Source organism: Hetaerina americana, unplaced genomic scaffold (genome assembly GCF_022747635.1).
Source record: "Hetaerina americana unplaced genomic scaffold, ioHetAmer1.1.p SCAF_12, whole genome shotgun sequence".
Taxonomy (NCBI): Eukaryota; Metazoa; Arthropoda; class Insecta; order Odonata; family Calopterygidae; genus Hetaerina; species Hetaerina americana.
Genome location: NW_027286292.1, coordinates 19,683,030 through 19,708,973, shown reverse-complemented (window position 1 = coordinate 19,708,973; position 25,944 = coordinate 19,683,030). Strand labels below are relative to the sequence as shown.

General features: G+C 37.1%; 1 protein-coding gene across 3 annotated transcripts in view; it reads right to left on the bottom strand.

The window, feature by feature from the left end:
• Positions 1-25,944, bottom strand: part of LOC139685726 (cell adhesion molecule Dscam1-like) — a 561,630-nt gene that overhangs the window by 265,553 nt on the left and 270,133 nt on the right. For all 3 annotated transcript variants that reach the window (XM_071582767.1, XM_071582766.1, XM_071582768.1), the window contains exons 4-5: positions 12,318-12,467; positions 1,213-1,330 (exon numbers count right to left, since the gene is read on the bottom strand). In XM_071582767.1, coding sequence (XP_071438868.1) covers positions 1,213-1,330; positions 12,318-12,467 — 268 coding nt within the window. The remainder of the gene's footprint in view (positions 1-1,212; positions 1,331-12,317; positions 12,468-25,944) is intronic.

The window sequence follows — 25,944 nt, the reverse complement described above, 5'->3', positions numbered from 1 at the left end:
GTATTTTTTCGTAAGTTAACACTGTTATCACTAGTAACACAGTGAGAATAGTAATTTAATATTTTAAATTATGTTAAAAATTACTGCAATACAAGAGGGGTATTAAAACCCTATATTATCACCGTTCAATCATAAGGCTGGATCATGGAATATACAAATTTATAATTATAGTTGTAGAGTTGTAAAAAATACATGCTTACACTCTCAAACCTTCCTCCACCGCAGGATCCGCCTACTTCCCTGGGATAAAGTCTCTGAGATCCATCCTAAAAGCCGTCCTAAAGATCCATCTTAAATTACGCTATCCTAAAGACCCACAATTCCACCACTTACCTATTTCCCAAATTTCCCTTTGATACTTTCAAACGCCCCACTAAATTATCAGATCTCCTTAAACAATCCCCTCTTTAAATCCCTACCCATTCCAAAAGCCACTCCCATACTCTGTGATAAAACAATGGGTAAAACATGTCCTATTTCCGAAACATTATACCCATTTACTTCCTACCCGCTTTTTAGCTTTCTCCCAACAATGCCCTGCCCCTCGTGAGCCTCCAGTAATATATTTATCCCCTATTCCTAAGTACTACTTATGCCTAAATATTAGAATTAGTTACCACTGTGCCTCGCGCAAGAATATTTTCCTACCTACGTGGCTCCCAATGCCAGAGCATTCCTCCCAACATAACACTACCTTAGAAAAATGCTTTAGTGTCTCTATTCTAGGACCACTTCCACCCTCCGACCCTCCACTCAAACTTAAACCAATACGACAGGCATGTATCTGGCTCCTTGATTCCTGAAACAAGTCAGGGATCAATATATGACATTAATTATCCCAACATCCAGATATATTTATTGGTCCTACGATCCCAAAATCTCCCATACCAATCCCACACTTCCTAACCCTTCCTATCCCAAACCTTTTCCTTCCTTCCCCTTCAATTCAGCATTCACGTCCTCCTGTCTTCTCCTCTTGAATATATAAAGATATTTCATTTTTGCAAAGGTACTGATATTATTCTTGTACTCAGATTGCTTTAAAAACCGAGTCAACACTATAGCTATTTTATCAGCCACGCACGGTTTACTCATTATATACAAAATAACTATGTATACTTTTGGTGAAGGAGGATGAATATAATAGTTATATAAATGCAATGCTATGACTTTGTAGAAACATGAGCAGTAACGAAAAGGTACCACACTTACAAATAGCTAGGCGTGGGATGTCCTTGGGCCGTGCAGGGAATGACAGCGTCTTCCCCTCGACGCCCGATAACGGCCGAACTCTTCTCGTTGAAGCGGGGTGGTAGAACTCCTTTGGGCTCTGCAGGGTGGTAAAGAAATTGAGAGTTACTTGCTAAATTCCCAAAAGCAAAAAAATCATTTGTATTAATTATCAAACCTAGTCAGTGTTTTAGATTACTACCACCTATGTTGGTGACATTTATAGTCGCATGGGATTCCTACGGTCAAAACATACGTCATTGTATGAGAATCCCGAGAAATTAATGATAATCATTTAATTTGAGTACTTAGTGTTTGCGAATTGCGTTTGAGATCCTTCGTTAAATCTCTCATATCCAATTCCACTGGTAAAATGCGATAAGCCCGTTTATATGATACAATAACAGCTTCAGCAGTTTCTCGCACTTTCAATCTGCGATCTACCATGATCATGGTTTACACTTTTGCTATGAAGTCTGGGGTTTTCACACAAATGACCGACAACTGCGCGAATAATTTTCTAAGCTGTCCCGACCGAACTTTAACTCATTTTTTCATATTGAAGCAGTCGAAGAGTCCCCTAGAATGTACAGAAATTCGACATGAATTTTCTTTCCTTTCTTTGCGAAGTTTTTATCACTGCTCGATTCTCAATTTTTCCCATCTTCACAAATCACTACACGTGAACTAGAACAGAGAGGCTTCCCCGCCATAGATCTGATTCCCAGAACACTGAGGCGTTACGTGTTTACACATGAAGTATTACCTTTTATTATATAAGTTACCTACATTAATTTTACATTATTTTGTTGATTAAAATACCTACGCAATAAAGTCTTCGTGTTAGGTTTGACATCGGCCGGCAATTCTGAGAACCTTTATAACTAGCCTCGTACCTTATAAGCTTGATTCATATCCGAGTTTGCCAAAACGTGTTTCTTCCTTATCGTGCTCTATTTCGTTTCCCAACATGTATCTTTCCTGTTTATTCTTCACTAATTATTTTGACCAACCATAAGACTTTCAACAGTCACCTTCCAGGCCAGGGTCTTTTATTTTTCCCTTGACTGTTTTTGCCACAGGCCGACTTCTATAGATTTCCACTCATTGTACGCCTTTTTATGCGAAACTTTTTTGTTTATTAGACAATATTCTCCAAATAGTTGCTGCCTCTTCGTCGTGAGTTAATTATTTGATTAATCTTTGTGTGATGTCTAAAGAACTAATTATATCCAATTTTTTGTACACATGTATTAGTTAAACGAAATAATCAATCATTTATGACTTCTCTTTCAGTAATATTTTCCAGCTTATCCTCTTTACCTCTTGCTTGCACATTAATATTTTCTTATTAGCACACAAAACCCTTCAATTCATGATGTTTGTGTTAAATAATATCAGCTTTTATTTTGAATTCTCGCCTATTACTATTATCTGCGTCCAACTGAACTTTTCATTTATTCCTTTGACACTATTACCAATTGGAGCAATTCATAAAATGTATTTGCCTTCTGTAAACATTGGCTGAACAGTCCTGGTGAGGATTAGGGATACTTGTTGAAATCTTTCATTTCTCTTAACATTAATTTCTTTTAAACTGCTAATATCTTATCACAAATTTTAATCTCCTCAATTTTTCATTTATGTTTTGTCTCCTTTTTCACACTGTAAATAATTTCTCTTCATCAGATTGCGTTCCTATTCTCCTTTGACTTCTCAGATTTACGCATACATTGGGTCCATAGCTTCTTTATAGAGGCTATAAAGCCAATTTGTTTTCCTCCTTTTTCAATTTTGTGATTTTACACTCCTTTTCTTTTTGAATGACCTAACTCGTAGCTCGTAAATATGGAGAGGTTACGAAGTATGTCATCATCCTCAGGCATGAATATTTTATTATAACGCCCAATTCTAACTCCCTCGTTTTCGGCTACAGAATATCATCTCGCCTTCGTGAGATGAATAATGAAGTTCATTTTGTTCGTCTCGTGACCAGACACGGCCATTAGGGGTCATTAGTTCGATCCATTGTTATAATGGCGTTAATAATCCCACAGTGCCTTGGTGCATTGATGGCCACGAATACTTGTCTGTGCAGTTAATTTCCAAACGAACGGCACGTTCTCAGAGATGTATATTTTACATTCGACTATTCTGGAAAAGGGTGATTAATAACAACAATTTCTAACAATATATACAAATATAATAATATTTTAATGGAAATGTGTAGGGATGGTTTTTCCTTTTATATTGAAAAAATATTTATTTACAAAAATGAATAGCGCTAATTAAATCTTGTAACATATTATATATATAATATTAAATGCAAAGAAAATATATCTGTTATCGTTTTACAAAAAAGATTCTTATTTTCTTTTAAACTCTTGCAACCTAATACCCCAAAATATACGTAAATCAACCAGAAGGCATTGAGTTCACTTATTTATATACTTTTTCGTTATTTATAAATACACTTCTGCGAAGAAAAGTTAGCCAGTTTTTCTAATTTAACTAGTTGAAAAAAAATATTTCGGTATTATCTCCACATTTGTAAACTGTTATGTTAAGTGAAGAGAAAACACTCTGGATTATTGGCCACTTGAAAAACCTTAAGTTTCTATTTAAAATGAAAAAGGTAATGACACCAAAAACTGCTATGGGTGATGTAATGAATTTTTGACTGATAAATATGAAAAGTAAATAACTTAGATTGATAGTTATCCAAAGAACTTTTATTAAAATTTGTAATGCGTTTCAATGAAAGTCCGTCATTTCCAGGAAAATATTTCTTTTTTAAGGAACTATGATGGGCATGTGGGAGCCGAAAGGAATTGAAATAAGGAATAAATTACAGGAGAGGGAGTATTTTTTCTGGAAGGGGATCTTAAAAAGTTATATAATTAGGTAGAGAGAGGAAATCGAAGTATACCAGTTGATTTGGGGAAAACCATTGTGCGGTGTCGAACGTATAGGCTTCCTACCGAGAGGGCACGGGTTCGAATCCTGGAGACGGCTGTTAACCCTATTCTTTCTTTAAGTGCTTTGTGGAGAGCAGTTCAATTGAGTACGCCGTTCGTCGGATGGGACGTTAAAACTATGGACCCCTTGGCCCCTTCATTTAAGAGTAGGCTAATGCCGATGCCGAGTTTCCCTCCCTCCCTCCTTTCCCATCCATCCCTAAAGGCAAAAATAACCTCAGATGTCGGTTGCCTCCCCTAAAACTACCACTGCTACCAGTTTAATTGGAATCCTGGCATGTTAGTGCCTAGGCGGCAGTGGTTGACGAAGTTCCATTTCCTTTTATTTTTAAATGATTTTGAACTGTTCGTAATCATCTGTCTTTTTTTAATCTTAACGTGGCCATGAAGTAGAAATTTTCGCTTTTTATATTTTGCTTTCTCCACTCTATAACTTTTAATTAAATAATATGAAAATATAATATGATATACTTTAAGGAAGTTATTCAATTGTAATGAGTTTATAACTCGTTTAAGCCAAGCACTTTGAAGGGTAAATTACACTTTTTTGAGATATTTTCACATGTCGTTGGCTCCTGTTCAATAAGTTCCAGCGTGTATGGTTGAGAGAAGAGAATGTAGGGAGCGGGGAGAGTTTATAGATATTATGTGCAGTTATTTTGATTAGTTATATACGGCTTTGAACAAAGTATAAAATATATACATAGAATTGAACGTCTTGGGTTGGCTAAATACCAATAATTTCATTGGAGTGATTTTAATTTACGCATTCATTATGATTCCCCTATGGAAGAAAGAGTGTGAATGCTTAATGCAGCTCATTTTTCATTATGGGTAAGCAAAAGCTGAATAAATACAACCTAAATCCATGAAATATATAAAAGCTCTAAAACTACTGACTATCTCTTGAATATCAATAAAAAACCACAAACACAGTCGTCCACCCGAAGCTCGATCTAGTAATTAATAGTCTAGTAGTCTACCCATTAGTATGCCAGACGGAGTGTGAAATTCACACATTATGGTGGGGGGGAATGTTTCTTTTCCTAAACCGTCTATGGTTTCCCTGGTAGTTCTTGCATTGGAAAAATTACACAGTCCTGGTCAAGCTAAGGGTTCTTTTGGACAATGGAACAATAAATATATCCTTTTACAGATTTATTTAAAAATTTAAATTAATATATTGGTTAACTGTATGAAATAAATTTTCCTAGCAAACATTAGGTGTTAAACTTAAGTTAACGACATTTGGTAAAGAAGCACCACCAATTAAAGTTAACCATAAAATAAAAAACCAAGAGAAGGAACTGTGTTTTTACAAAAACAACATGAGGTGCTTATTTTCCATCATATTTAAGGGAAGAGTCCCTTACATATTTTCTACAATTTAAAACTACTTCTAGCATAATCGATGGTATGGTACAACTCACTCCATATTGTTCAGTGGGGGATCGAAATGGTGCAAGGGCTATCGTACTGGATTCCCATCCAGAGGGCCTGGGTTCAAATCGAAGGCGTTGTTGAAAACATTTCATTGGCATCTTGATCCCTACTTGAATCTCGATCACTGCTTTGTGGAGGGCACTTTGAGTGAGTACGCCGTCCGTTGGATGGGACGTTAAGCTGTGGACCCTTTGGCGCCTTTCGTTAAGAGTAGGCTAATAAAACTGAGCTAGTGTCCTTGTCAATAATAAGTTCCCAGAGCTTTCGCTCTTTTTAAGGTATATTCGGGTTGGCTGAAACTTTTGCTGCATTTTCAATGAGAATTCACATGGAATTAGACCATCTTTTCTTAAAAAAAGATACCTATAAAAGTAAAATACCTATAAAAATATCGTGATAAACACAAAAATTATGTTTGGGTAAATGTGATGAAGAAAATCCATTACATAAACAAACTGACACAAAGAGACGCCTACTTGGTAAAATGCCCACGTGCCACTCCAAAGCAAAAAATACACTAAAATCCATAGGTCGATGCTTTCCATTCAAGAAATAATTTTTCCTCGAGGGAAAATTCATAATAATTATCCCTTTCTACAGAGAAAGTGGGAACAATTTAAAAAGAAAAAATATCCAATAATTATAAATTCCCATCATAATTGAGTATTCGCTAGTACCAAGATGTTATTGGTAAATTTATTTTTATGTTTAGTTAAGTAAGTTATTTATCCGTTCAATGCTTCATTCCTAAAATTTATTGTTAGTCCCTCATATTCACTGCGACAAATAATATTAAATTAAAAATAATATCCATTATTGAAATAGAAAGAAAGACTCGTACTTTTCCACAGATTTTATTATACGGCACGACGCGTTTCACCGACTTGCGGCATCATCAGGTACAAATTTGCAAAACAGACAGAGCAAGCATATATACCCTCAGGACAGAGTGGGGGCGGGGAGGTTTGGAAGGATTTGAGGGGGGTGGGGGCTCGCAGGTGCGTTAATGGATTGTTTTGACCATTTCCAGGCTAATTTCTCGGAGAGGAGTGGGGAGGGGTATGGGAATAATTGCTCATTACAAAGTGTCGTATTGGGGTTCACCAAGTGCTTTCTAATCTCTACTTGCTCGAGAGCGTCCATTTTTAATCCTTTTGGGAGTGTGTGTAATATCTCTGGGACAAAGTCACTGCTGTGGTTGAATTCTAGTAAATGCTTGGCGAAGAGAGAGTTGTTATTCTGATTTTTGTGACACCTAGCGTGTTCCTTGACTCGTAACTTGATATTCCTGCCGGTCTGACCGACATAAACGCTGTTGCAATCCTCGCATTTCAGTTTATAAATGCCTGATTTGAGAAGGCTATCCTGGGTGTCTTTTCCATTGGCTAGAAGTTAGGAGAGGGTTATGGGAGAGTAGAAGGCTGCTTTGAGTGAGGTGGGTAGGCAGTTGGAAATCCTATATGAAAGATCTCCCAGAAACGGGATCGAGCACCACTTAAAATCTTTAGATACTGCGGGCTGAGATACGAAAATGCTTTTTATGGCCATTGCTTTTTGTTTTTTCCGTAGTAATGTGTCAACTAGTTTGGGGTTGAAACCATTGTTGGTAGCTATATTAGTGATATTCACGAGTTCAATTTTGAAGTTTTTGGGGGAAAGGGGGATGTGTAGAACGAGCTTTTCATAAAAATTTCTCCAAGAAAAAAAAACAGCCGCTTGTCATATTAATTCCAAACTGTAACTATGTGAGAGAGTTTGATAAGATCAAATAAACACCCGATTCATGTGATATTTTCATTCATGACGAGGTCTGCTCTAAAGGTTACCGAACTTTTTAAATAGTGAGCTTCCAGTTGAAAATTTTTGATTCGCTACCATGCGTTGTGTTTGTGAAAACTTCCAAAACAACCACATTCAACCATTTGTTAAATATAAAGTTTTATTAATTAGTTGCGGTCACTCATAAGAATGGGTGTTTGTGAAGTACAGTGAAAAACAAGGATCCACGGCAAAAAGCCCTTTGGAAGAGCACCGTTGCTTTGTAAAATTCTGTCTGAAACGCGAATCCTACGCAGAAAAGTTTTGGTTGATTAGCAAGGCTTATATTAACAGTGTTTTGATACGCACGACATGCTATTAGTGGAAGATGGCGAGCATTCCGGGAGAACATCGCGCCTCGACTGATGAACCCTACATCAAGAAAGTAAATGATCTCGTTCTTGCAAATCAACGTTTGACTGTCATAGAACTTGAAGAATAGTGAGGCATCTCGATTGTTTTGTGCTATAAAATTCTGACAGAAAAATTGAGGATGCATCGAGTTACTGCCGAATTCGTTCCTCGCCTGATCACAGCAGACCAGAATCAACATCGAGTTGAAACCAGTCAGGAACTGTTTGAACGGAATAAGGAAGATGAAAATTTCTTGTCCAAGATCATAATAGGTGATAAGTCATGGTTAATGGATATGACCTGGAGGCAAAAGGCCAAACTTAACAATGAAACATCCCCCAGCCCAAAGCACCTCAACAAGGTCGTTTGAATTTCAAGGTGATGCTGACTGTTTTTTTACCTCTGCAAAAGGGGTTGTAGGTACCTAAGGAATACCTGCCTAAAGACCAGATATTCAACACGTAGAGCTACCTGGGGGTTATGAAACGTCTAAGAAGGATAATCAGGTGAAAACGGCCTGAGGTCTCCTTGAAAAAGAAGTTAGCGGTTGTTTACCGCAACAACCTGACGGCTCATTCGTATCTCACAGCTGGTGAATTTTTAGGTCTAAAACAATATTGCTGTGCTTCCCCATCCACCCTACGCACTAGACTTGGCTCTATGTGAGTTTTTCCCCCAAACAAAAAATCCCGCTCAGAGGAAAAAGATTAGCCACCATTCCTGAGACAGAGAAAAATTCTACTGAGGAGATAATAAACATTCACGTAGATTTTTTCAGAATAATAAAGCGAGTTAGGGCTGTTTCAGAGTGGAAACATCTAAGGGAGAGACTACATTGAAGAAAACCTTGACAGATAATTTGTTAGTGAAATTTTAAAAAAATAAAAGTTATAGGAAATATTTGAACACACCTCGTACATGCCTTCTTAAGTTTCCACTTTTCATTTAGAAACTTTGATATTAAGTCCTCTATATAGTTACAAGGCAGGTCAAATGGGATGTGCAGCAGAGTTTTAGAAAACGATATTGCTTATCTCTATTTATCGTGATACTTTTCTATTGGATGTTAATTTTATTTCACTCATTTTCCACACTTCACTTTATTACAACGTGGCTTGCAAAATTACCACCAGGTTGTTAACAGGGGAGATCTATGTCACAGATTGCAAAATATTTACAATATCTTTATTTCATGAAAATACGCCAGGATGTTGGCACATATTTATCCATAGCAATCATTGACCGGTGGTGTAAACCAAGAATTCAAGGGTACTTGTGGTTGAGTACGTGCGCCATGCATTTATGATGACATCCCAGAGCTTGGGTGTCGACATCAATATTCAGGGGACGGATGCAACTATGGATACGATGGAAGAGGATCATTTCAAAGTATCGCTTTTCCTCCTGTTTCAAATTCCTCGACGCCGTGGCATCTTGGATATCTTTGCATTTATCTCCAGCTTCTTGAGTGGACAATGCTCCGTCCTATGCTCCGCCCTTCGCTCCGCTCTTTCTCCACCGCTTACAGCGTCCCTTCATCCATACACATACCACGAACATTTTTTCACTTCCCTTGAAATATTCACCTTTATGCTCTAAACATTTCCATTTTTCTCTACTCCTATTCCTTCGTGCATGGAGCCATTGCCTCCAACCTATTCGGGTTATTCTAGGTGACCTCTTAGAACTCAAATAATAGTACGCTCTACACCGAATGAGAGTTTGAGGTGAGTGTCATACTTGGTGCACATGAAATAAAACGCAGCTCTCACATAAAAGCATGGTTAAATGAATTAATGGCAATAGAAGGAGGAAGTTTCGAAAATAGTTTAGGAATGACTATGTATATAACTATATATAGATATACTATTGCGCAAATAGCCCACCATATCTGCGTAAAACGAGATATACATATATCCATCGATTATGAGGAAAATAGGATGATCTTAGGAGGGAGTAAAACTTTCCGATCCTACGACTTTTACAAGTTCAAGGCACTTAGTAAGACGTAGAAGCGCTTTTTTGCTGTTTATCTGAAGTGATAGAATGATGCATGCAGAAGCAATGCCCCAGTTAAAACCCTCCAGAGTTAAATTTACATAACTTGAATAGAATATTCAAATGTTCTTCCGATTCAAATCAAAAAATGTAATTCGTAAGCTAAGAAGATAGACGTAAGTCATCATTCTGAGTTTTTGGCGATTCAGTCAGATTTCATATTCTCTATGATGTTAACATCTGATTACTGCATACACATCTGGCCCGCTTAATTGGCAGACTTAATTTTCCTGTAGTGTTTGACATGTTTACGAAACAGTTCCTAGTTTCCATCATAGGAATGACTTTCAAATACTCGGCAGATAGAAAACGTAATCTCAGATAGACAAATAGTGAAATGTAGCCAACCGCACAGCTTAAGTTATAGAAGTCATATTCTAAACGATATGCGAAGCAAATGGATTTGAAATAGCTAAATAAAACGCATTATGTTATAATAACTGACTAGCAAAAGCTTACAGTTGCTCTGAGTAATATATTTTGTAATTTCACGCACACACAGAAAAATGTGAACAAAAATACATTGCCTCATGCATTTCCTTTCCATGGGGTGGGTAATTAATAATTTACATATATTGGTCCTTTAAAAACCAATAATCTCTATTGCATCGTTCAACCCAAAGTATAATTTAATTCAATGGCCATTTGGATAGAATTTAAGGAAAAGTAGTAAACACTCCGGTTTCAGGCTTTTGCAAGTCTAATTAATTATAAATTATGTATTCATAATAAAAAAACTGTAATTTTTCACAAAATTCCACCAAAATGCTCACAAGTACAAAATCTTTTTATTTGGAATAATTAGATGTGGGAGGACAAAAATCAATTTGAACATAATATTCTGTGTGCAAGAACCTACTATCACGCATACTCCACCGTGGGTCGTTTTATTAACTATATATGGAAATTGATAACATTGAACTGGAATTGAACATATGACCAATGCGTTGCACTTATAGTAATTGTAAAATATTTACTTTTATTCCTATCAAAAAAAAGTTAAAAAATAGGCGCATAGTTTCGTAAAAATAGCTTAAAAATCCGATAAAATGATAGTGGAGGTACAGGTGCGCACAGAATTAGCTATCTCACAAATCTGGCATAGTAATCGATAATTGAGCAATTAATATAATTGTAATAATAATATAATTGATGCGATAACCGTACTATTTGGTGAACTAACAGGCACACTCAAGACAACGACACACGCAATCTCAATAAATATTGTGCATTTAGCATTTACACAAAATCCTAAGCCTATATCCTTGTAAGTCGGAAAACTATGGTCCAAATTTGTAAGAGTAATAGTGTAATGAATAATGAGGAAAAGGATGAGAATTGAATTATCAATACGTTGCAAACAGAAACATGAGACGAGTGAATTAGTAAAGAGAAAGAAAGGGTTAGACCGAGAATTCTAATAGTAATTATGACCTAATAGACACAATGCATGAAGTGGTGGCAATAACAGTGAAGGTTTTGCATTTTATTATTGCATAACAAGGCATGGTAGTGAAAATCTATGTGATTTAGTAAATATTGATTTTCTTTATGGGATGTTCATTAGAATCAGTGAATAATTATTCACAAATACAAATAATAGTGGTTACCATAGAGGATACCCAAAGGAGGAGTTCATTTGCACCTTTAGGAGTACGGTAGCTAATGATTACAAATTTGGAGTGCCTACAAACATTGGCAAAAACTAGCCGGCGAAAGGACAGTACTGTCTAAAACAGCCGAAATTCCCCATTATGCTTAATATGAGAGACGAATTACTGCATTCGAACAATCCTGCCATAAAACCAATAAAAACGATATGGTAGAGAAATATCAGGAATGGGTGGGAACTCTGTGGGGATCAATTGGTTGCTAAATCAATAATTTGTCCTTCAAAAACCTGATGTATGCGATAAAGCATGGTGCCAAAATTACTTACCTTTTTATGCTTTATTTATATTATAATTTTTTCATCAGTGTATGATTCAAATTTACAAGTAAATGCTCCCTCCTAAAAATTAAAATGTTTGACATAAACACAGACTAATTATTTCATGTAATGGGAATTATTTCACCGTGTGCAATTATTATTGAAAAAGTTGGCATTTAAAAAAAGATAGACACCGAAGCTACGGTGGGGAAATTAAAGTGAAGAGACATTACTGGAAAAGGCGCTTCATTCAAATTATAATGTTGACAGAGAAAGGGTTAAAAAAAATCGTGGTGTCATGTCAATTCGTAGAAATTATAGTGCCTTAGCAATGAAATAGTTCGCAAAAACTGTTCTAGATTTATATTAATTTATAAAACAATGTATGTTTTATTTTAACGCAGTGATATCTACCTTTTTTTCAAAGAGCCTGTTATCATGATTTACCAACCACTCAAAAAGAGAGAAAAATAAGCAGAAGTACTTAAAAAGTGCTTAAGGCTTACCTGTGACCACCACCTTTCCAGCTGTAGAACTTTCTTGAGTTATTCCCGTCAATTTATGCAAGGTTCGGCATCTGTAGCTACTGTATCCATCCGAAGGATTTGCATTCAGAACATAGAGATCCCCAGATGGAAGCATCAAATGCTTTTGGTCTGTAAATGAAATTAAATATAGTTGCAATAAAAAAATTAAATACACATGAAAAAATTTATAACTATTGTTAATGCATCCACAAATTTATTTTGCGCATGATTCAAAGATTTAAAAAAATTCTATGAATTTTTCTATAATTGGGCATGTGAAATATGGCATTTGTTAAAAATATTACTGAAATTAAAATATTTGAAGAGCAAAGGGAATAAGTAACCGAGTTAAGCTGATGAAAATATGAATGGAAGTAATCATCACTGTCGTTAAAGAGTATTTAATATTTTTCAGTTAAACTAAAAAATGTCATATACGAATTGGTCCTGTTGAAACGCAATCTGATATTGCTATTAATGGATATGAATATTTTCTGCTAATAATTATGTTTACCTTGTGAGTGTGTGTGTGTGTGTGTATATATATATATATATATATATATATATATATATATATATATATATATATATATATATATATATATATATATATATATATATATATATATATATATATATATATATATATATATATATATATGTATGAGATATATAAAATATCTTCGAAATGGAACGCTCTTCGGCGACGCACAAATATATATAAACACAGGTGTAGATTTTTAGAATATAGAGACACAAAGAAAGGACACTCACAATTTGTTATTTGACGTTTCGACAGCACGGCTGTCGTAACCCGAATGTCGGTTTGGTAGGTGATGGCATAGGTCACCCAGTACTAAGCCCGACTGCGTGTGAAATTCACACATCAGGGTAGGGGGGCCAGTTCCTTTCCCTGTGCGGATTAAGGTTTCCCAGGAAGACCTGGTACCCGAAAAATCACATAGCTTGGGTGGAGCTGCAGGTGCCCAGAGTGCCTTGCCCGGGAATCGAACCCGGGACCCTACGGTCAGTAGTCCAACGCTCTACACCCTGGGCTACCGCGACCCATATATGTATATATATATATATATATATATATATATATATATATACTCATATATACAGAAACATATATAAGGAAAAGGGATAGGAACACGTATAAAGGACGAACACAATATGTTCGAACACAATGTGTTCGTCCTTAATACGTGTTCCTATCCCTTTTCCTTATATATGTTTCTGTATATATGAGTATTTATTCGCCGTTTGGCGGGATTTCGTGTTTGAATGTGTATTTGGCCAATGTGGCTCATCTCTTTCTTCTGGCTATGCGTGCCACGAAACTCACTGTTCTTTTCCTGTATGATGTTGTATGAATTCTAACCACCTACCTTTCCTCTTGTGTATTGTCTATTTCTCCTTTGGTGGGTGAAACAGCCCCCTGACGCCATCTCTTGGCTAAAGAATCGGGGCGCTTGGCGACATATAAGACCCACGGATCTCAGGGTAAATTACATATCCTCGATAGCTCAAGTGGTTAAGAGCATCCGCCCGGCAAGTGGAAAGATCCGGTGTTCGAGTCCCGGTTGAGGAAATATTTTTACTCTTGTGATCCGTTCGATTCCGCCTTCCCCACCTCTATTGTGTTCGTCCTTTATACGTGTTCCTATCCCTTTTCCTTATATATGTTTCTGTATATATGAGTATTTATTCGCCGTTTGGCGGGATTTCGTGTTTGAATGTATATATATATATATATATATATATATATATATATATATATATATATATATATATATATATGTCGGTTTGGTAGGTGATGGTAGAGTGCACCTAGTACTAAGCCCGACGGCATGTGAAATTCACACATCAGGGTAGGGGGGCAAGTTCCTTTCCCCCTGCCGGTTATGGTTTCCCAGGAAGATCTGGTACCTGAAAAATCACACAGCTTGGGTGGAGCTGATGGTGCCCGGAGAATTGCCCGTGACTTGAACGGCGACTCGCAATGACCGTATAGGTGTATAGTGTTCTGGCATGGCATTAGTAAGGTGATTGGGAAAAATAATGTATGAACTGCAGAAAATAGGAGAAGATTGTATGGATAGGAGATCCATTCTTTGTTTTATGTGCGTGCCTTCCGTATAAGGCACTCATCTTGGTCTTTTATGTTTAATGTGAACATGTAATTAGTTTAAAACATTGAGTTACCTCAATTTCTTTTATATAAGAACAAGTATTTTTTACGAAAAAAATCATAATTTCGATAGTTTCCTCAAGTACTTTCTAAAGAAGAAATTAATGATTATAGAAAAGCGCCCTGGGTAATTTGAAAAAATGCATCCATTCTATTTGGTTACTACGTTGGGTAATATTTCAGTATACTGTATACTTACAAATATACATGTAAATTCATAATTTCCATCAATACGTGATTAATGTGCATAACCAATCATTCCATGAAGTTCTTTATCAAGAATGTTTGTCAGATGACAACTAAAGTTGTCACACAATATTAATAGTTTGCTGAAATAAGAGATAATTAAGAGAAGTAAATATTTAAAACATATTAGCACCCACGAATGTACAATATCTAGCACAATAATTTAAATACTATCCATTCCATGAACTTATCCCCAAATATGCGTAAAAAACCATATAATGATTAAAATATAAACATTTTATAATCCACATACATGTTAAGTTTAAAATTAAGAGTCGTGTCTTAGGATTAAGAGTTTATTCCGTTCAATGACAGTTGCCATAATTACCGTTGACTCTTAAATTTCCATTTATTTCTGCTACTTTTTTTCTATTCCCTCATCTGTTGATTATGCACCAACAATGCATGAGTGTTTTACAGGTGTGCTTGGGCATTGAATTAGCACTATACTGAATAATCACAGCCTTGCGTTATGAGGTCCCGTAGTTATGAATTCAAATTTATGTTTAGAATTAATTATCTAACCTATTGATAAATATGCTTGTAAAATATAGTCATTGTTATACATTCTTCACAGAATGCTTTTAATATTTCGGTACCGATCGCTGTGAAAATAATGTGGTACACTAATTCTTGGTACTACTGCATATATTTTCTTTTAATTGAGAAGTTACGAGAAAAACTTTGAGAGATGTATTTCCAGAAGCCTAACCTAAGGTCATGTGGAGAGCGCTTCTAATGGAGTTGGCCGCCCTTCGGGTGGGATGTTAAACTGTTGCCTCCTCGGCGTACTTCATCATGAGATGTTTAAGGCCGGTGTATAATTTCTCTCCATAGCTTTCCGTCTGAATAAATATTTTCAACCCTTCTCAATCAAGGTCTCTTTGTATCATTTTTAACTTCTCGAGGCATAGGATAAATTTTAACAAAGTAATCACCTATTATTAAAAAAATAAAAATATTTTCATTGTGTGCTACTTTAATTTTTCTAACTCAAAATATTGAAATCGAACATTGGTGCCCTCAAAATTTTTATTGCTTACACATTCATTCTATGTAGTCAATTGGCTAATTAGTATCTATTTTACATGAATTCCTCCTTCTCGTGAATATGATTGAACTTTATTTTTCACACCTTATTCTTTAAATTTAATTTACACCATAGTCTATTTACTATCATACTTATGAGGCTTTTTAGCTTACTTTTGTGCTTTCGAATTCCACTGTTCAAGGGCGTGGTAGGTGTTATGTAAATAGGAGTCATTTACCTTGGAAACATGTACCACCAAGGAGTTTCCACAGGATATCCCTGGTGCCAAAGCAAAAGTGGGTGGTCGAGTAGGAGACAGCGTGAATTTCTCGCCTAGTGACGGATCCATTCGCTTCCTCGAAGGATTCCAGCGTGTATAACAAGAGTCGGGACTAACCGGTGCGGTCCTATCTGAGAAAGGCGGTGGCGGAGGCTCTCCTTTTCTATTAGAGAGGGTTTCAAATCGGGGCTCAAAGATATACGTGCCCACATTCCGAATGATGTATGAGAGAGCCTCCTTTGCGCTAAAAGATAGGAGAATAAGAAGCCAACTGCTTCACGGTCTGTGCATTCCATTGATTTTATTGCTGAAATAGATAGTGGTTCAGAGTACAATTGAATGTACAGAATACAGGATTGAATGTACAACGTGCCATAGAACGATCGGGTTCAAAGATGCAAGCACTGGGAGTTAACCTAGTTCTTTGTCGACTCGAGATGTATGAATTATGCCCTCATATTGACTCAATTCTTTGAATTTCCATTCTTTTGCATTATTTTCCAAAAAAATACACTTTTTTCAATCCAAGATCGGCAATAAATTAATTGTTTCGTTCAATAATTTCACTATCACACTTGCAAAGTATAACCAGGAAAAATTACTGGATGTACAGATGTCTACTTTATGGTCTCATACGCCACTGAATTAGTATAAAAAATATTCCGGTTATAATGGTTTTGCTTTGCGTGATGCTTGATTTGACGGAATAGAGATAACATGCATTGACAATAGAAATTAATTACTGAAACAACTAAATATATTTATTTTTTAAAGCTGAAAATGAATTATTAATTTTTCTCTTACCGCTGTTAGATGAAGAAAATTTTCCTGCGATATAAGTTTAAGATTATTTTTTTTAATGTTATATTATTTTTTTCATACACAAATATTTTTTCATTATTCGTTTTTCGTATTCGTATATGTGATATCTAATTTTTTTGTTTTATGGTAATTTATGAGTATGTTTTATTAAAATATTACTTATCGGGTACATTCACATAGTAAATCCATTTGCTATCTTAGTTCTCGTTTCCATGTTAATAACTTAAAAAGAATTCTTAAATATATTTCATTTATGAAGCATCTGTTGCTAGCAGATCGAATTTTTTTCAAATAAACCATTCTTATCCTATTGCAACTTTAGATAATGCTTTGATTAGCAGAATTAAAATTTTGTCACTGATATTTTATCATTTTTGTGAGATAAAATCCACTTACCCTAATTTCATTCTATTTTAAGAAATGCATGTAAGACCAAAGAAAGGTCGCATAGAATATAAGTTGGCAAAAGCCTAAACATTAGTGGAACGTTGAGTCGTAATATTTATATCTACTTCTTTTATGTAGTTTGCCCTTTTTGCCAACATTTTCTTAGAGATGGAAATGGTTGCCGATTGGTTATAAATTCCTCTCCCTTTCACAGGTTAGAGGTATATAATGTACCCAAATTAACCATCAGAAATATATAAGTTCCGACTTATTTTACACTAAAGTGCATTCTATAAGTTACAAATATAAAAATATCACGAAGGTTTTTATCTCATTTATATATTTAAATTAGCAACTAACGTACAAGAAAATCTATGATTAGATTTGGCATTGTAAAAAATTTTAATTGCCATGTGTACAAAATTTTAATCTACTTTTAAAGTTCAAAATCAGCTTTAAATAAGTCTTCCTATTCTCACTTTATTATTTAACTTCGCAAAAATAAAACATTTTGTTTCCGCAAGTAACGTAAAAACCTATCCTTCATTTGTTTCTCAACATTAAATTAAATATTCTCAAGTTTAGTTTCTCTCTCATTAAATAATCTATAACTCTTTTTTTGTAAATTTCATTGAGTGACAGGAAACGTAAAAATTAATTTTTGGTCTTGGCAACTTGCGGACTACCTGCCATAAAACCAATAATACAGGGTTCGTCCGGAAAATAAGTGTACTGACTCTTGGGCTGGGCGCGCTGCTCCAGGCGCGCCCAGCACCACTCTGACGGGCTGCGATTGGAGGGGGGTATGTTGGCAAGCGACGCTGAAAAAGGCAGTCGGCTCTAAGCTGTGGTGTAGTGAGGAGCTCTGTTAACGCGAACCTCCACGCTTCGACCCACGTCAGGGAACGCGATGCCGAAGTTTTTGGAGCAGCGTTATTCCATCAAATTTGCGGTAAAGCTTGGGAAATCGTCTACCGAAACTGTCGGTATGATTAACCAGGCTTACGGGGAGTCAGCCATATCCAGAAACATGATCTTTCGGTGGCACAAGATGTTCGTGGAGGGCAGAGAAGAGGTCGACGACGAGTCTTCGAGAGGTTCGCGATGATGCCTTCGCGGGAGCGTTCCAGGAATGGGAACGCCGCTGGAACAAGTGTATCGACTCACAAGGGTCCTATTTTGAGGAATATTAGCTTAAGATATGTAAAAGTGTAATAAATTTTTTTTCCTGAGCTCAATACACTTATTTTCCGGACAAACCCTGCATGTTGCCAGTCAATGTTTACTGAGAAATATTTCTGATCAAGTTAAATATCGCTTAGGTAAAATTTTGTTGCCAAGAAAATATTTGGATATGTAATATTGGGTACACACTAATTAAATATTACAAAACGTGTCTTACTTTTCCCGCAAAAATTTAAATAAAAAGGTGGCGTGCACATTCTCACTAACAGAAATTTTTGGTGGAAAACTTTTCCCCAGTTTTGATAATACTATATAAACTATCCCTGTCTATCCCAATCTAACCTGATTAACTTAGATTTTTCACTCGATTTATACTTGGCAAACATATATTCAACAAGAATTTAAGCCGGATGTTAATTAAGTGTAAAAAGTTCCAGTTTTAAGGTGAAAAAACTTGGGACAATGTTTTAATTCTATTCTGGACTCCTGAAGAGTTCATCGCAGGATATTGTCTATTGCATAACACTTCTGCATCTTATTCTTCTGATGGCGTATGAGATCTCTTACATCGCAATATGCATTAATACCTCAAGAAGCGATTCCTTCTTTTCCGAGAGATTATTGTCATCCAGGAGTTTTTTCGGAGCCGCCCATCTGAAGTGTCAAATTCTGGGGTGTCAAATTTGTACATTCGTGGGTGACTAGATTAAAACATTTATTTATCGATGGGAGTGGTCCGGACTAGCTTTTGGGCTGTCATTTACAATAAACTCGAAAGAACCAGGACAAATCCCTCATGACTCGCTCACTGGAGTTTAATTGAGGATCACAAATGGAAGAATAAGCTACTTGCACGTCCACTTGCCCACTGCAATTCTTCTCGCAACGCCTACTTGTGAATTTGGTGCCTTTTGAGGGTACTCTTTTTGGCACGCCGCAAAAAGGCACAACAACCTTTGAATATGTGTTTGAAACAGCTCGAGACACTAGATTGGCTTATTGGGCAAACGGTGGCGTATTTTGAAAAATCACGAATTTCATCGAAAATTATTTATTTTCAGATATGACCTGGGTGAGCCATGGCCACATATATTTGTATGGTCCGCATACATATCCCAAGGTCCATCGGGGATCAAAGGGACAACAGGACCGTGAAATTGACGGTTGGAATATCTTGTGCTCTGGCCCGCGTCGCTTAACACAGTTCGATATCCTAACGTATTTTACGCCTATAGAATCTTTCTGTTAGTATTGCGGTGGTTTTTTTTAACGCCACAGTGGCCATACTTGATGTGAACCGTTTTATTTTGCACCGCATCTCAATACTCAAGGAACCCAGATCTGCGGTTCCCATTTCCCTGTGTTTATTTCATTGCTCATTAGACGAGGTAACACATTATCACTAATTTCGGAAAGTATGATTATCCGGCAGATTGGCTCGAAATCAGGGTTGGTAGCCTCGAGGGCTTCCTGGATGTAACTAAATATGTCTATTTCTTTGTTGGCACTCCGTAATTCGGATAGGTCGTGAAACTTTTCAATCACGAAAGACGAATATTTTAAATTGATTTCCAAAATGTAAAATTCGTCTAGCGCAAACGTCCGGCCCTCTGAAAATCCACATTTTATAAGGCTAGGGAAGCCTGGATTTTTTTTTAAACGCTCACAACGAGGTATTCAATCTTAAAATAATAATATTGCAAATACAGTACCAACCGAGACAAACGACAATTATTTAAATTGCACATTTTTTAAAATGTTAGATCTTAATGATCGGTTACGGTCATTGATTTTGGACTCAGTACCAGGGTTCATAGACTGCGTGGTGGCCAATTGATGGCCAGCGTTTTGTTTCCGTGGTCTAACACGTTATCTCTGCCTCTTTTAACACTCTGTTGAGAAAACCTACAGAATATTCCATTTCGTTGCTCATCCTCTGCTACAAAACTGCGCCCACATCTCGGTTGCTAGCGTCGGTTTGCAAATACATAGACTTGAAAAAAAACGGTTATTGGAATACCAAAACACTCAAAATGCGTTTTTGATAGCTGTGAAAGCGATCTGATGGGTTTCAGTCCATTTCTATTTCGTGTGTTTCCTGTGTAGTACCTAGAGTGGTTTGAGTAGGCAGTAATAATCGTACAAAACGTGCATAATAATTACTCTCGAGAAACTCTTAAGCTGCTTTGGGTTTTTTGGGGCAGGGAAATATTAGATGGCTTCCAACATCGTTGGATTAGGGAAAATTCCCTGGCAAGTAAGCTGTCCGAGGAAAGGCACTTTAGAACGATAAAAGTAAGATTTCTCGGAGCTGAGCGATAAGTTGTCCGCCTTAAGTTTGGTTAGTATTTTGTCGAAATGACATAAGTGCTCCTTCAAAAGTTTTTGACGAGACTAAATTGTCATCAACACATGCAGCGGCATTTTTATGTGGGTCGTGGCCCATTAAATTATCAAGGCACTGTATGAAGACAAAAGCGCAAATTTTCAATCAGAAGGGACACGGAAAAAAACGTTTACGAAAGATATTAAAAAGCAATAAAGTTTTGGTCGTTCACGTGAATGGGGATTCACCAATAGTCTTAGACAAAATCAGCCGTAGAGAACCATTGGGTACCACTTATTCTGCATCAGTATTTCAGGGATAAGTGGGGGTTTGTCGTGCTCAGGGACGGATACACTACTTATTCTGTATCAGTGCATAACTTTGCATAAAAATGCGACGAAAAAGTGAAGGAACGATGCTTTCTTGCCCTAGTCAGGCCCCATCTAGAGTATGTTGCCAGTATATGGGATCCTCAAGTGATAAAATTGATTTCGGAATTAGATCGAGTTCAGCGGAGGGGGGCTAGATTAGTCAAACGTTGTTATGTCCAACGTAGTAGTGTCACTACTTTGCTAGAAAATTTAAGCTGGGATTCTCTTACACAGCAGCGTATACAATATAGATTAAACTTATTTAAATCATTTAAAATGGGTCCTTTTCCGAAGACATCAAGAACATAATACGAAACCCAACGTATTACGGGCGGAGGGATCACGAATATAAAATTAGAGAGATATGCTGCAAGACGGCAAGGTTTTAAATTTCATTTTTTCCAAGAACACTAAGAGACCAGAATGCTCGTAATCGAAATCACCCAGGAGTCAGTTCCACACAATAAGTATTAACCTACAAGGTTGGGACTGCGTATGGTTATACGAGTGTGAGTGTGTGTGTATGTAATATATATATATATATATATATATATATATATATATATATATATATATACTAGTCCAGGGGGTAGAGCGTTGGACTGCTGATCAGAGGGTCCCGGGTTCTTTTCCCGGGCAAGGCCTTCTGGGCACCTGCAGCTCCACCCAAGCTTTGTGATTTTTCGGGCACCAGATCTACCTGGGAAACCATAACCGGCACAGGGAAAGGAACTGGCCCCCCTACCCTGATGTGTGAACTTCACACGCCGTGTAGGGGTTAGTACTGGGTGAACTCTACCATTACCTACTAAACCGACTATATATATATATTTATTTATTTATTTATTGCTGGTTCACTCCACCTTTCCCCATCCATTTGAAAAACCCTAACCCCCTCATCCCTTACCCTTTCCGCCTGGTGCTGCGCCCCCTGCAACACACCTTTTTGGTTGCTCGCATGGTATTGATATAGATGCAGATGTAGATATATTTGTAATGTTGGATCAACATTGGCTGACTAAGGCTGCAGTACCGGCTATTTCTGCAGAATTCACACGCGACATTGCCACGAGACTTCCCGTAAATTCTTCCTCAAATTACTTTTCACTTTCATTCGTTTCGGGGTGCATTACGTTAACTTTGCAAGGGAAAGCTCGGAATATCATATCCAAACCTTAGATTGCCCCCGCTGGCATTCAATAACTTTAACTTCTAAATTTCATTTCTCGTCCGCTGACTGCTTGTCAACAACGCCTCTTTTTTTAACTTCACTTTTTCGGAGGGAGATTTTCACTTTTGGGAATATAAATTGCCCACTGGTGCTGCGCTGGGGTTGTAAGGGTAATGGGTAATCATCGCGATGCCGTCTTTGACAGTCTTTGCAAGCAAGCACTAAACTTTGGCATTGGTCGTCCAATAATTTAACGCCAAATTTTCAGTAATCGAGATGTACACTGTCATGTTATCAATACCTATACGATACGAAGGGTTGAGCCTTTAGTTATTTTTCTACATAGTTGCCTTGACGGTCAATCACTTTTTTCATCCTTGTAACCAGCTTTTTAATACCGGCGTCGTACCTTTCTCCCGCCGCGTCACGAAGCCAACTGACGACTGCTTCGGATTTTTCCACTTGCCGGGCGGGGGCTCACCAAGTCTCTAAATCCTTTATCCACCCTTAATCCTCTGTCTTTAAGAAAATAATCAATTATCCAGATATAGTCATTATTGTAACTGAAAAAGCCTTGGCGGTGATGGTTCTAATCACAGATGGATTACATAATGGAGATCAATACAAAAATTTACGATACCTCTACTAAACGGCAATGACCAAAAGATCCAAATTCCGTACTTTAGGAGGAACTCATTAAATTTCTGGTATCCAACGGGCCCAATTAAGGTTTATCTACTAAAGACATATACCTCATTTCCCCTTTCCATGAACGCTCGATTCATTTTAATTTCCCTCCAAGAGTCCATAAACCTGACCATCTCGGTCACCCAATATTATCCTCCTGCAACTCCACGATGAAAAGAATGTCTGCATTTGTAGACCACTACCTTCAGCCGATAGTCCACTTCCAACCATCATTTATTAGAGATACATATATTTTCCTGGAAAGTCTAAAATCAACCACCCTTCTTCCAAATACCGATATTATAATGCCATCGATACCCGCTACCGTTATGCAGCTTTTCTTCACTCAGAGGGCCTCTTCTCCTGCCAATATTAACGCCCTAAGCCACACATTCCATGCACCGAATATCCCCTTTGCCTTTCTGAATTCATTCGTACCCCAGATTTCTTTTCTTTTAATTACAAATTCTACTTATAAATTAAGGCTCGTACCATGGATGGTAGGTTCAACCCTTTCTATGTCAACCTCTTTTTTGGTCTAACGGAGAAATGATTCTTTTCAAAACAAAACCTGAAACTTCTATCGTGGATAAGATATTGGAGGGTAACTATTTACATTCTCAGCCTTACGTTGAAAAGACAGTAATTTATTGTTGCAAATGGATATATTGTTTCCCGATGTATTCTCAATGATAATCAATACACTTTTACTGGTGCTCGAACCAATTTTCGTAACCTTTTACCTCTCCGATTGAAGTAACTCCAAAACATAGTTTTAATTCAATGAACGGCTTCTTCAGGCGCCGGAAAACGTTGGCCACGCAACTTTTACTGAATAACCAGGAATTAAAAGAAGTCATTTGGGGCTAAATCAATGCTATACGTAGGATGACCCATCAATTTGACATTTTGACCAGTGAAATAGGTAGTTTTTTCAGCCGAACTGCATGAGCTTGCATTGTCATGATGAAGAATGATCCTTCGTTACCGCATTTTTTTTCATATTTCACCCAGAACTTCAGGCAAACAAAAGCTCGTGTAACTTCCCAAATCTGCAAATAGCATAGAGTTTAGAACCCGCGAGATGGCGCATATCTGGGTGTCCCAGTCATTTAAGCCCTCCCGGGCTCCACCAAGGCCACCGAATGAATCAAATAGCTGCCTACATATCCCCTCCCTCCCCGTTGTTCATTTCCTATTGGTCCCTTACATCTTCCTCCCTCAGCCTCCGCCCGCACATGCTCTCTCAGCTCTTCCACGAGAACGTTATTCTGATGACGACGGTCGTGCCGTTGAAACGTGAAAACTACATATGTGAGTGTTCTTTCTTTGAAAGATTCTATGTTTTAAAAATCTACATTTGTGTTTTTTTTATATTTGTGCGTCACCGAAGAGCGTTCCATTTCGAAGATATTTTTATTTTTGGCTAATATAGCTGATAAAATATTTCTTCACCTTCATCATGTCATCTGTTCCTGTTTGCCTGCCGTCGCATCGTCGCCTTGAGTGTTCTGTTCTTTTTCCTTCACCGCTGTTTCCTTTTTTCTCTACCTTTATATAATTCCCTGCCTTTCCAATGAATTACCCTAACCACTTCCCATATTTGCTGCGCCAATTCCGCATAAATGCATATAAAGTAGCCCAATATGATAGCCATTCCGAGTTCCTCACATCATGTTTATCCCTAGGCATCTTACCAAATGTCTCGTCATTAAAATACCCCTTTTTGGTCTCTCACCTAGCCTTCACTCGAACTTAAACGACGTCATAATTCAACAATCACCCGAACTCACGCGTGATGTTTTATCGCACTACTTCTCTCCTCATAGCCGTGAACACATCATATTCGGAGAATAGACATTTATAGGACATGTATAGATCGTCTAAAGTTGAAACCAAAACGCAATTGCGTAGCGCCTTACTAGAGTTTAAACGTAAAGTACTTTACGAGTATTTTGACACTGACCCTAAAGCTTTCTGGTCATATGTTAGAGAAGTAAAAGGGAGTAAACAAACCGTGTCTTGCTCAAGGGGTTGTAGCAACATCATTCATACTTTCAGGGAGGGAAAAGCTAACATTTCTAATCCATTCTCCCAAAACGTTTTCACAAACGATGTTGCCACCACATATCTCCAAGAAATAAAACATACTCAACCAATGGAAATAATAACAGCAACCAAAAAGGAATTATCAAATTGCTCAAAGACATTAAATCCAATAAATCCCTGCATCACGAAAATACACCAGCTATGGTGATAAAACATTTAGCTCCTTGCTTCGAATTTATATTTAACAAATCCCTCACAGAGTGCTTAGTCCCTGAAATTTAGAAAACCGCGCAAATAATGCCTATTTTTAAAAGTGGTGCCAGGGAGGACCCCAGTAATTACAGACCTATATCTCTCAATTTCATCTGTAGCAAAACTTTAGAGCGCATAATTGTCAGGAATGATATACCTTGATGACACTAACTTTTTAAGAAAAAATCAACACGAATTCAGGAAAATCGCTCATATAAGACCTAATTAGGATTATTTACACATGACTTATTTTAATCGTGTGAAACAGGTTGGCCAGTTGATGCGATCTTTTAAGATTTTCAAAAGGTATTTGATAAGATTCCTCATGGTAAAGTTATTCATAAATCAAAGGTCACGCGTATAAACAAGGGCGTAATAAATTGGGTTGAAGACTTTCATTCAGAGCGGAAACAAAGGGTAGTCCTTGACGGCGCTAGTTCCGACTGCGTACGAGTCACCTTGGGGCAATAGGCAATGAACAAGGGGATAGGAAGGGATTTGTAGGCAGCTATTGAATGCATTCAGTGGGCGGGATTCCGCCCGGGGGGTTTAAATGACTGGGACACCCAGATATGCGCCATCTCGACGGTTCTCAACTCTATGATA